Source organism: Cydia splendana, chromosome 18 (genome assembly GCF_910591565.1).
Source record: "Cydia splendana chromosome 18, ilCydSple1.2, whole genome shotgun sequence".
In the NCBI taxonomy this organism is placed as follows: domain Eukaryota; kingdom Metazoa; phylum Arthropoda; class Insecta; order Lepidoptera; family Tortricidae; genus Cydia; species Cydia splendana.
The window spans coordinates 12789362-12803261 of NC_085977.1; the positions used below are offsets into that span (position 1 = coordinate 12789362).

Sequence of the window (13900 nt, forward strand, 5' to 3'; positions counted from 1 at the left end):
CATAAGAATTCAATTGATTTTCCCGATCTCGTGTGATATAATTGTAATTCTCTAACTGCTCTAACAGGTTAACAAAAAGAGATATGTATCTATATGATACTGCTCTAAGTTCTAAATATACTGTGGCAGACGCTTGAACGCGAACTGAGATATAGCTCTATTTGGTAAAGTATTGTGGTATAGGTACTTTTGGCGCGTTGTTTCATCTTCTACTATTGACGCTGAGTTGCTGACTGTACAGGCGTTACGGATTTTGTCAATCGTAGTTTGTTAGATTTAAAGGGGCGCACACATTATCAGTTCGCCGGACGATATCAGCCTGTCAGTTAAACGCAAAAGGTGACAGTTCCGAACAACTGACAGGCTGATATCGTCCGGCGAACTGGTAAGCTGTGGACCTCTTAAGGCCTAAAACGGGCGTTGAATACTTAAATTGAACAATACTTACGCCTTACTCTAACCGTAGGTTTCTTGAAGGCGGTGCGAAGGTACGGCATGGACATCACCAGCTCGATGTGCGGCGGTGGCGGCAGCTGGAACAAACTAGGATATCAGCTGACGTTGGGGACTTGGGGCACATTGGAGTCAAAGGAATACAGGGCGATTCATGAGGTGAGGGCCAACCCTACACACTCAGTAAGGGCTACCTCCCCTTTGAGCAGTCGGGAAGCAATAAGTCTAATTAGTAAAATTTAATTAATAAAGATAAAACTTTCGATTTACCTAATACGCTGTCTTCTGAATAACAGATAATAATTAAATGTATAAAAAAATATAATAATTTTTTAGGAAAAAAAACCGACTTCTATGGGGCCCGGTGAAAGATTATTGTAGATGGTGCGCTATGTAGTAAAGGAGGTAAAACCACCCACTTTTCTAGTAGCATTTCGTTTCTGTAAGGCTTGCAGTTCTAACCTAACCTAACCCACTTTTGTTCGGTCCTGTGAGGATCGCAGTTCAAACCTAACGTACTTAACGGCGCATGCGGTGCGGTGTACGGGGGTTTGAGCGGGAGGGGTTCGGCAACATTTTATGGTAGGTAATCATAGTGGTTTATTTAGTTTAGGTATCATAGTGGTTTTCCGGGTCAAGGTCCGTGTCTGAGTCCGGGTCCGAGTCCGGGTCCGAGTCCGGGTCCGAGTCCAGGTCCGAATCCGAGTCCGAGTCTAGGTCCGAGTCCGGGTCCCAACCGGATACGGGTACGGGTCCAGTCCAAGTCAAAATCGAAATTCGAAATCACCAAACGTGTACTATGCGTCGTTGAAGAGTTCTGTTCTGATCATCATCAGCAGTTCCACTTCATCAAATGCGACAGTTTCTAATGTTAATGCTTTATTTTATGATGAAAATACAGAAAATTATATACCTACGTATGCCTTTAAGATTTGAGGAGTTCCCTCGATTCCTCATGGATCCCATGTTCAGAACTTGAGTTCGACATAAATATGGCTTAAAAACCTAACTTGCTTAACAAACATAACGAAGAGGAAAAATCGCCAAACGCGAGCTATGCGTCGTTAAAGAGTTTCGTTCTGGTCATCATCAGCAGTTACACTTCCTCAAATGTCACTTTTTTGAATGTATATGCTTGATTTGTTGATAAAAACACAACAATCACTATATGAATGCCTTTCAGATTTGAGGAGTTCCCTCGATTCCTTATGGATCCCATCATCAGAACTCGAGCTTGACAGAAATGTGGCTTAAAAACTTAACTTGCTTAACAAACATAACGAAGAGGAAAAATCGCCAAACGTGAACTATGCGTCGTTGAAGAGTTCCATTCTGATCACCATCAGCAGTTTCACTTCATCAAATGTCACGTTTTTAGAGCACCGTACAAAACTTTGTTCACGGTGCTCTTATGGGATCACTTCGGTCTTGCAAATCGGTTAAATGCGTTTTTCTCAAAGACCGTTTGATGTAGGTACCTGAAATTTGGAATAGTTATGGCAAGTACCATCACTAACACTGTGAATAAGTCGAAACTGCTTATTTCTGATTTTAGGGGGAAATTTAGGGGGTTAGAGGGTTAGGCTGAATTTTATTTTCAATTGTAAGAATCGTGTGAGGTACCATTAGAAAGCTTGCAAAAAATTGAGTCGATGGACTGATTTTGACTTCATTTTAGAATGCAATAGTTTCGATAAAAAATGCATTTAAAGTTGCAAGTTTTCATACAAAAATTTTCACCTCTGTCCTGTCGATTTTCGCGAAAACTATAGCTAACAGGCAGCTGACCAGTCAATATCCAACTAAAACAAGTATGGAGACGGCGGGAAAATTATCAGGTTAACTCTATCTTTATTAGTTTTTAAACTGCAGCCTGATCTTTGGTTGCTTAGGGCTAGCTAACTGATGCTTACACTGGTCATTTCATATTAGGAAGTAGTTTTAGTGAGAAAGATCCTTACTTAAAGCTTTGGCATTGAAATTTATGACTTATGTCTTTGATACAAAGTTTAATTCTACTTACTTACTTTTGTGAGATATTTCATTTTTTTTCTGAATAGCCTACTCTAAGTATGAGAGAGTAAAAGATCTGCAAAATGCAACCTTGTAATAAAGCAAATAAGTTTAAATTTCGAACGGGCTTTCCAACCAATGGACTATCGCAGTGTGCTCAGTAAGAATCATATTTATTATTGGAGTTTATCAGTACAAATTTAAATTAAGAATTCCGTTCTTCACTGTCGTTGTGTTTTTTTTTTCACATTAGCGCACATAGAGTTAGTAATATTTATTAACAGCTATGGCGTCATCTACCTGTAGATTTTACTGAGAGTATTTGATTCGTCGAAACAGTATTCCTTCTCATTAAGTACCATTACATTTATGTAGTAATTGTATACAGTATGTATATTTTTGAACAGATCGGTTAGAGCAGCATCTAGATACTGTTCTGTTACGAAAAAATAATTTTGGAAGACCGGGCGCAGCACGGTTCCATTTTTATCGACTATCACTATGCGCGTCCCTTTTGCACTAACATACTTGTTAGAACGTGACAGGCATGGTGACAAGCGATAAAAACGCGACCGTGCTACGCCGCCTGTATTGTATATGACAGTTAAAATTCACAGGTTTTGGAAACAAAGGTAAAGTTGACGAAATATAAAGTAAGACGATCTTGATCAAACTTGTTTGAGTGACAAAGATGTCAGTTAAGATTTGGTACTCATGAATTCCAGTTCTACTAAAATATTTTTTCTTTTAAAAGCTGACTTACAATAAGTCCAAAATTGTGCGGTAAGTTAGGTTTATATTCAAATTATACGCAATTATTTGTAGCAACTCCGCCAAGTGGACGGAAACAGGTATTGGACGGCAAACTGACGCAGTTACCCTACTTGTACTAAAACTTAGACATTTATTAATACTTATTTCTGTGACTTATATGAAACATGAGCAAATTGATGAATACTTTACGTTAATTAAATTTTGTGTAAAGCCCCCTCCACACTCGTGCGCGAATTGCGGCGCGAAGCCGCGAACGCGAGTGTGGCGTCGATTTTCGTAGACAGCGAAATCCGCGCCCGCGATTCACGCGCATAGTCTGGAGGGGGCTTCAGAAACAAGCCTAAACGTCAAAAACCGAGAAATGCCGAATCACAGACTTAATTGTAATATTATTCCTTTTTGAGTCGTGCCTGCCCAGTCTACAAGTTTAAAATACAACAATTGCGACTATATCAAAGATTATCATGAGGTCGTATGTATACCCAGTATGTTTGACGGATTTAGTTTTTCATGCTCGAAGTTGCCTGTCAACTCTGACGTATATTAAATTGTCAACTATTTTGGTGTTTGAAAGAATCAATAATTGGCAAAGTGCCCTGGCAGAAAAAGCCATTTTCACAAAAAAAGAATCAATAATAATGAAAATGTTCAGAAAAGTGGAAGAATATACTTCAATATGTTATGGATGCTAGTAAGATGTAAAAACAACAGTTTAGCGGACTGTCAGTTTACGAAATGGTTTGTACAAATTACAGAGAAATTCGTAATAATTTGTTTCTACTAGAAATGTGCCTTCACCAAACGTTTTAGATAAACGGTAGGCCTATTAGACCGGGAGATAGTGACACATTTTACTGGGTCATTTGTACCAGTATGGCGGTTCGTCAGGGGTCTAAGCATGTAATGAAGGAAAGAAAATGCTATGACCATAGCGCTGGTACCGGCGGCCCAATCGCGTGGGCGTTAGTCGAACGTGTCGGATAAAATACGAGTGTCGAACGATTTGTACCACAAAAATCCTCGTATTATTCGATAGTCCATAAAAAAGAAGTAGGCGGTAGCGTAATGCCATACTTCTCCGGTGTGACTTACAGCCCGCCATACTGAGGCGAACACGTTAATTAAAAAAAAACAATTCAACCATTTGTACCAAGCTAATTTTTGCACAGGTGATCATCGTCGAGCAGCCATTCATGGACATCACCATGCCATACTTTTCGGATGGTTCCAAATGCCCGCCATACCGCCGCAAGGAAGTTAATTTTTTTTTTTTTGCTAAACGATTTGTACCAGTATTGCATTTAATGTTTTGGAGAGTATTTGATAAAATGTGACCGTTATTATAATTGCCATACTTATAGTAGGGGGATAAAGTGCTGCCATACTTGAAAAACTTATTTAATCGACACGTTTCAAAAATACGACTATGTATACGTAAAATATTTTTTTACAGCATGGCATCATCATATTCTGTTTGTTTGGATACAATTGTACCTAAAAAAATATATTTCAGATTATAACTACGGGGCGGACGACTGTGAGACTTAAGCCAAGACTTAAAACAAAAAACAATTTTTTGACGATTTGTACCAGTATGGCATTTGGATTTTTGGAAATTATATGATGCAATGTGACCATTATTATATTTGCCATACTTCTAATAGGGGGAAAAAGGGGCACCATACTTGAAATAAAAAAAAAATATTGTACACATTTGCCACCTCCTACAGGTATGGCATTATGAGATTTCCATTTATGATCACACAGAAAGTGTTGAAAAAAAAATTCAAGATGGTACAAATCGTTTAGCAATAAAAAAAAATTAACTCCCTTGCGGCGGTATGGCGGGCATTTGGAACCATCCGAAAAGTATGGCATGGTGATGTCCATGAATGGCTGCTCGACGATGATCACCTGTGCAAAAATTAGCTTGTTACAAATGGTTGAATTGTTTTTTTTTAATTAACGTGTTCGCCTCAGTATGGCGGGCTGTAAGTCACACCGGAGAAGTATGGCATTACGCTACCGCCTACTTCTTTTTTATGGACTATCGAATAATACGAGGATTTTTGTGGTACAAATCGTTCGACACTCGTATTTTATCCGACACGTTCGACTAACGCCCACGCGATTGGGCCGCCGGTACCAGCGCTATGGTCATAGCATTTTCTTTCCTTCATTACATGCTTAGACCCCTGACGAACCGCCATACTGGTACAAATGACCCAGTAAAATGTGTCACTATCTCCCGGTCTATATATTATATAAACGTTCTTGATTTCGGTTGGCCGAAATGGGACTTACGATTTTTCCTCTTTTCACCTCCAAGATGAGGTTGATTGTTAGTGTTAGAAAGCTGTAATTTGCTATGGATATACAATCAACCCGACAAGGTGGTAAATAAAATCTTTAATCTCTAAAAAATATATCTAAGGTAGAAGCTTTATAACTTCTACATTACCTATACTAGCCCAGAGGCCTTTAATAAAAGTCCAAACTCCAAGGTCCCAGAGCTCCCAGACATTACCTTCTTATTTCCTAATAGTGAATAAAATGTACTTATGGGATACATTAGTATAAGTATCCAGACTTAAAACCACCTAGGGATGTGTCGTACGGTGCTCTGAACACCGTAGTCTTGACTTCGTGCTTGGCCAATTATTTAATGTATATGCTTGATTTGTTGATAAAAACACAAAAATCACTATATGTATGCCTTTAAGATTTGAGGAGTTCCCTCGATTCCTCATGGATCCCATCATCAGAACTAGGTTTTCACAACAACGGAACCAATCTGTATGCATATACATTCAATCAAAAAAATAATTTTCAAAATCGGTCCAGTAATGACGGGGATATGGAGTAACAAACATAAAAAAATTAAAAAAAAACATACAACCGAATTGATAACCTCCTTCTTTGAGATTTGGAAGTCGGTTAAAAAGGCCCTTTTTACTTTTTGTACCTAGTCGTATCCGATATCAGATGGGACAATATGACGCTTTAACGCCATTATGGTATTCAAGGTGCGAAATAACAATAGAAATTTCCTTCTCCGGTAAGCACAGCGGGAAGGATATTTTAAAAGGCGACCCTGAGTTGGCAGTCGTAGCGATGAGAGGTCCACTCGTCTCATATCAACCGTAAAGCATTAAGTCCCGACAAGGCCAGAAAAATCACATTATGTAGGTATACTCAATCAATTCGAATTAAAATATATTAAAATAGAATCATTTATTTACAAACAAGATATATTAGGAACAGAACGAAGGACTTTTATGCAAACGGGGAATTGTTTAGGCTACGTACTTTATTTTTCACTTATTAATAATGACGTCAATATTTCTAACCGTTTTTGAGATTTTTTTAACATTAGTGCAAAAATCTGTATGTTTCAACCATATACACGATAATCCTATTGACATGACATGTGTCAATTTAAAATGTAAATAACTTTGTAGGGTTGTCACTGATATAAAAATATTTCATTTTAATAATTTTGTTTTACTTTTTAATCCAGCTTTACCATTATAATAATTTGATTTTAGATCACTTAGATAACACTATCCTTTCAGCTCAGTCCCTAGAAATGTTCCACCCTGTATACAGTGGTATTACTAAAAGAAATTAATAACTAGCTTAAATCTAAAATAGGCCCTTGAGGCATTGTACCAAGGATGCTGGCGGCATTTCCTCGCTGTATCGCAATGCTGATACGTTGTGCGAGGTAGCCGCCAGCTCTTCGGTCAATATATTTATGACTTTATCAGACATTGTCGTTTGTCAATATTACATACCTACAAAATAGCCAGGGAGGCTCGTGGGCCACAAGTGAGAGGTTCGCGGGCCGCATGCGGCCCGCGGGCCGCTTGTTGCCGACCGCTGCTCTAGCATATCCATCTGTCAACTTTACTTCAAGTTCCGCCTCCAGGGGAGAGGGAGAGAAATTAGGCTTAGAAATTAGCCGCTTACTGACACAGACCGAATTCTACGCGGACGGAGCCGCGGGCACAGCTAGTTAATAATATGTGTTCCCATTAGCAGTAAGCTTCGAGCAACACCGGTTTCCGACACGTCGGAAGCAGTAAGTATTGTAGTGAATTGTGAAATATTTACATATATTTTATTAATTTTATTTGGCTACAAATATAATGACCACCAAAAAATACTTTGGCACCCTAAATAAAAAAAACATGCTTACCAAAAAAAAAATAGTGAACACCAAAAAAATAAGGCCTAAAAATACAAAAGTACCACCGTTTTAATTACGACTGCCCTTCAAATTGTATTCAAATACCAATTATATTGAATGACCACCAAAAATAATGATTTTTAATGATCATTAATGAATGATCACCAAATCTTGAAGACCAAATTAATGCGATATTTTCACCTAAATAAACCACTATGATTACCAAAAAATGTATACATAATACCAAATAAAGTAAACTGATGCCAAAATTACTAGCCCCTCCCGCTCAACCCCCCGTACCCCGCACCGCATACCTACCTAACCTAAACTACTTTTCTAGTAGCATTTCGTTATGCTACTAGAAACGTAAGTTAAACTGATATCAGTTAAGTGGGTTAGGTTAGGTTAGCACTGCGATCGTTACAGAAACGAAATGGTACTATAAAAGTAGGTTAGGTTAGGTTTGAACTGCGACCCTTACAGAAAAGGAATGCTACTAGAAAAGTGGGTTAGGTTAGGTTTGAACTGCGACCCATACAGAAACGAAATACTACTAGAAAAGTGGGTTAGGTTAGGTTTGAATTGCGACCCTTGCACAAAAGAAATGCTACTAGAAAAGTGGGTTAGATTAGGTTTGAACTGCGACCCTTACAGAAACGAAATGCTACTAGAAAAGTGGGTTAGGTTGTTAGGTTAGAACTGCGACTGTTACAGAAATAAAATGCTACTAGAAAAAGGTGACGAAGTGGATTAATTAATTTAATAGTATTATATTAAATATTTGCACATTTTTAATAAAAATGTGGTTACAATTTTGGTAGTCATAAACTATTTTTGGGTTTACAATGATTATTTTGGAGTAATTTGCTTTAATAGGATAGCAAGATTTAAAAATTTGGTTATAATTTTACATTAAAATGGAGTTCTAATTTTGGTGGTCATTTACTATTTTTGGGTTTACAATGATTATTTCGTGTCATTTTCTTTAATAGGATAGCAAGATGTAAAAATTTGGTTATCATTTCACATTAAAATGGGGTATGAAATTTGGTAATCATTTACAATTTTTGGGTTAATAATGATTAGTTTGGTGTCATTTCCTTTAAAAGGATAGTAAAATGTAATAAAATTGGTAATCATTTCACACTAAAATGGTGTTATAATTTTGGTGATCATTCATTATTTTAGGGTGTTAAAATATATATTTTTTTGGTATTAAATTTTACTAAATCTGGTGATCAGTTAAATAGCAGCCATTTTATTTTATTTAGTATTCGTTTTTAGTTTTATTTTATAGATAAGTTAATTTATTTTTCTTTTTAATGTTTGTATCTACCTTATAAATAAATAAAGATATAAGTTTTATCAATACATAAAAGATTGATTGATTGAATCGATCATTTTATAAAATTCTAACCCTAAACTTCAACCTATCTTCCACGAAGAGATTCCATCTGTTTTTCTGACAGCCAAATAGAGCGTGAACATTTTGTACATCTTATTACCTACTTATTTCTTTGGAACATTTCTATCTCTATTTTCGTTGCAATAAAGTAGCTGATTGAGCTGAAAGGTAAAGTATCCATGGGCAACCTCTTCAGTCGTCAAATTCTCTATCTTATTATCCTAACGATGGGGCAAAGGTCACTCCACCACCGGTATTCCGACCGGGGTCTTAACACTTTCAATGCCAGGTGCTCGCCTAGCGGTTACTTACTCCGAGACTTATTAATTGAGCTAACTAAATAAACTATAAATATGAATAAGTACATTTTGCCTCTTTCTGGATAGCACAATTTTTTTAATGACGGATAGAGACGAACGATTAGGGTTAGACCAAGGAAAGTATGCAACTATGAAAGCATACGCAGTGCAAGTGTTATTTATTTATACGTCATAATTTCATAGAAGTTTGACGTTTAAAATAATACTTGCACTGTGTGTGCTATCAACATCGTTGCAGACTTATCTTGGACTCAGATTTGACAGACGTTTAAAAAAAACGTCATTACTTTAAAACGGGTCAGTCACGTTATTTAGGTCGATTATTGCTCCATGCGTCGAGCCTCGCTCATACACTTCGTATCGATTCTTTCTTTACAATCGATGACGATGACGCCTTAAAAGGCTAGCCAACATGCATTCCAGGCGGCGTAGCACGGTCGCGTTTTTATCCCTTGTCACCATGCCTGTCACGTTCTAACAAGTATGTAAGTGCGAAAGGGACGCGCATAGTGATAGGCGATAAAAATGGAACCGTGCTGCGCCCGCAGGGCGCCTAGAGATAGACACAGAAAAGCCTGCAGCGATTTTGATAGCTCACGCAGTGCAAGTGTTATTTACACGTCATAATTTCATAGAAGTTTGACATTCAAAATGACACTTGCACTGCGTGGGCTATCAAAATTGCTGCAGACTTTTCTCGGTTTGACTTTAGCTAAGAAGATGACAATCGTTCGCAGAGAAACGAAACAAAACGCTATCTGTCTCTATCGCACTTATATGGACGAGTGATAGAGACAATATCGTTTAATTTCGTTTTCTGCAAACGATTGTCATCTTGGCTAGCCAGCCCCCAGGCTCCAATTTCACCACGGTGGCAGGTGCGACAATTGTAAAACATCACTGTTGCTGACGTCACAGGCATCCATGGGCTACGGTTACCGCTTACCATCGGGCGGGCCGTATTCCTGTTTGCCACCATCATTGTTTTATTAAAAAAAACTTTATTATATCGGAATAAAACAGATATTTCTCTTGCTAAGTTTATGACAATTGTCACAAGAAACACTACAATTGTCACGAAATTCCGACATATAACTCATTACCTGTCAAGAATTACCTACAATTCTTCTAAATCTTGACAATTGTCAGAAACTTCGCAAAAGAAATATCTGTTTTTTTCCGATATAATAAAGTTTTTTTAAATAATGCAATGATGGTGGCAAACAGGAATACGGCCAGCCCGATGGTAAGTGGTAACCGTAGCCCATGGATGCCTGTGAGGTCATCAACAGTGATTTTACAATTGTCGCACCTGTCACCGTGGTGAAATTGGGGCCAGGTGTTGCTCAAGTTAACGATCCAAAAAAGATATCGTAGCATATTGAGCGATAGATAAAATTATGTTATAGTGATCCGTTATGAATTTTTTTTGTATATTTGAGTCTCTCGAGTCGAGAGTTTCAATGTTTTACTATAATCTTTATTCTACAAAAGAAAGCTTCAAGTATTTGAACAAATTAAATTATTTCAGAAAAATATTTTAATTTGTTTTTATCAAGTAGAAACACTACTATATAAATTATAAACTGAAATAAATGTCATATACTAAGAAAAAGTGACCAAGGCCTCTAGTGCCCCAGGCTGGAATCGAACCAGCGTCCTCTGCTATCGCAGCAGGTGCCTAAGCCACTCGGCCACGGGCCAAAGCGGCACAGGTCAAATTTTCCAAGTATATGCACTTCTTACTGAAGGCTTATGGCGCCCCCTGGCCATCTCTAAGGTAGAACAGTATGGTTCGGACCTTCTAACTAGATCACTCATGTGATACCGAGTGAAAAGAAAGCTTATCGTACAGAAGGCTGACTTAATGAGAAAAGGCAATTTCTACTAGTTTAAAAGCCAAAACAGAAAAGTTTATAGGCTGCCAGCCTGCCGTTATATGTACTTGAAATCTAGACTATAAAACCGTTTCAGTTGCACGTTAGGTATGGCCCAATAAAATCGCCTAGCAATCACTTGTGAACTTTTGAACTTCACCTGGCAGTGAAAGGGTTAAATAAATTGATCACGAGCAGTTAGTGTAACCTTCGGATCGGGTCTGAGTCAACCGAGGGTCAACGCTTGGCACCTGAATTGTTTCAGTATCTACTGTATAAGTGGTATAAATAAGTTAATATCTGGGAGACCGTGCTTTAAAAAAAAGCGCTGGGGGCCTAGCGGTCAGAGCGTGCGACTTTCAATCCGGAGGTAGCGGGTTCGAACCCCGGCTCGTACCAATGAGTTATTCGGAACTTATGTACGAAACATCATTTGATATTTGCCAGTCGCTTTTCGGTGAAGGAAAACATCGTGAGGAAACCGGACTAATCCCAATAAGGCCTAATTTCCCCTCTGGGTTGGAAGTAGGGTTGCTAACTTTTTTTTGGTGGAATATAGTATTTTCCAGAATAAGGCATCAAAAATATAGTACTTTTAGATAAAATACTAAACATACGTTTACTCGGAAATATAGTATTTTAGCGTACTATATATTTTTCCAAAAGTATATAGTACAGAGAGCCAAAATATAGTACAATACTATATAAGTAATATAGTACGGTTGGCAACCCTAGTTGGAAGGTCAGATGGCAATCGCTGTGATATTATCACACACATGATATCATCAACTTGTAACGCAGGGAGTCCCATTGATATTGTAAATAATAAAGATATTAAATAATAAATTAGATCTAATTTATTAATGTAAAATATTGACAACGAACAAAAAAGAGCAGACAGTTACGCATGACATTTTATAGAAGAGTATTTTAAAACACAATAGGGAATATTAGGCAAAGCTCTGCGTAGATGGCACCTTTGTGGCACATACAGTAAACAAACCACATTGACACATGGCCTACCGCGAAACAAGAAAATCGAAATTTCGTTATCTAACCTCTCTATCACTCTTGCATATTCGAGCGATAAAGAGGCAGATAACTAAATTTCGATTTTCGCGTTTACCGGTAGGCCCTTGTTAACAAACCGCCTTGATGCATCAATGTCATATTTTATTGTCTGTGAAAATTTGTCAAAAAACAGTTTAAGGCACAGTATGTATATGTTAGTCTATGAATTTACTGAGTCGGTAGTGCTGCTCTCTGGCGGCAGAACATTGCAGTAATATCCCCTATTTAAAAACAAGTAGGGTAGACCGGGGGCAATAGTACCACGGGGCAATAGTACCATCGTTATTATCTTCACAATTATAAAGAAATATGTATATGTGGGTATACACGATGAAGCCTAATACTTGTCTGGACCCGCACACCAGTCGGCCGCTCGCTGCGACGCGGAACGGAGGTGCTAGGAGACCATTTTTGTTTTCGAGCGATCAAAGTAAGTATTTACGAGAAATATTTTGTCATATTATTCAAAACTAAATAATCCTCGAGTAAGATTGGTATTTGATTATGATTAGTTACTTATCAAAGTTTGTTTTGTGGCACAGTATGGGGAGGAGTTAGGTAAAGGAATCGAAATATCAGTACTTTATGTAATTTTGGGTGCTCGGGGGCATTAGTACCATGTGAGTCGGGGACAATTGTACCGTTACAATTGACACCGCGGTACAAACGACCCCTTACTATTTTTTAGTTGTTTTTTTTTCTTTTAATTACGAAATATCACCGACCGCGATAAAATATGGCGTTTACGGTCACGTGACATACAGATAGTTAAACTGCGATTTTAATTTTTAAATTACAAATAAATCTCAAATTTTTTATAATAAAATAATAGTAAACTCGTTTTTTTGTATGATAAAAACTATGTAAGTATATACCTAAATAACATATTTCATAATTTAGTTTGATACCTACCTGGGTGATTCTTAAATTGTGTCCAAAAAATTTTTTATTTCATAAACGTTTTTATTTTACTCATATTATATGGTACTCACATGGTACTAATGCCCCCGAGCAAGAAGATGCTTGACCAAATGTCATAGAGAGCCTCAACGCAAATAGAACCCATTAAAAAAAATCAATATGGTCGACCTTTTTTTAATTTTTTTTTTCACACGAGAGGAGGAAGTTGGAGCTTAAACACGACCCAACACTTTTCCTATTAGGTCGTGTTTAAGCTCCGCGTAGGGCCGAAGGCCCCAAGCGTCACACGAGAGGGGGAAGTTGGAGCTTGCCCGTATCCGCCGCCATTTTGGATTTTTCGAAAAAAAAAATTTGACATGGTAAACTTGGGCCCCCAGGCTCGCCGCATGCCAAACGCGCTCGGTCCAACTTGAAAAAATTTATAAAAATGGTCAGCCATTTTGAATTCATTTAAATGTAGTTTGTTTTGTCTCGGGGCCCTCTATGACATTTCATTTGGTCGAGCACCCCGCACCTATCTCGCACTGTTTAAAAGTTGCCATACAAAATAAAAGTGGCCAGTTTTCCCACAATTGTAGCATTAGTCCAAAAAAAAATTATTCATAGGAATCTAAGGGACCCGGAGATTCCGTGACTAAAATTTCAGCGCGCTAGGACCATTTTGAAAATTGGCCACCATTTTGAAATAAAAAATAATGGCTTCAAAAACTGCCAGGGTTCCTCTATGACATTTGGTCGAGCACCTCCCACCCATCTCCCACCGTTTAGCCGGGCCGTCCAACATTTTTGTGACCAAAGACGGTAGACCAAAAGTCGGAATTTTCGGGGTCACGAGACCACTCTCTATACGGCCGTACCATAGTAAAATACCCCA

The 13900-nt window shown here is 37.9% G+C and overlaps 1 protein-coding gene and 1 long non-coding RNA gene across 2 annotated transcripts in view; both read right to left on the bottom strand.

The window, feature by feature from the left end:
• Positions 1-13900, bottom strand: part of LOC134799162 (uncharacterized) — a 409935-nt gene that overhangs the window by 216678 nt on the left and 179357 nt on the right. The window lies entirely within an intron of this gene.
• LOC134799158 (uncharacterized) overlaps positions 1-13900 on the bottom strand; it is a 143938-nt gene that overhangs the window by 23357 nt on the left and 106681 nt on the right. The window contains exon 7 of the mRNA XM_063771566.1: positions 449-533. Coding sequence (XP_063627636.1) covers positions 449-533 — 85 coding nt within the window. The remainder of the gene's footprint in view (positions 1-448; positions 534-13900) is intronic.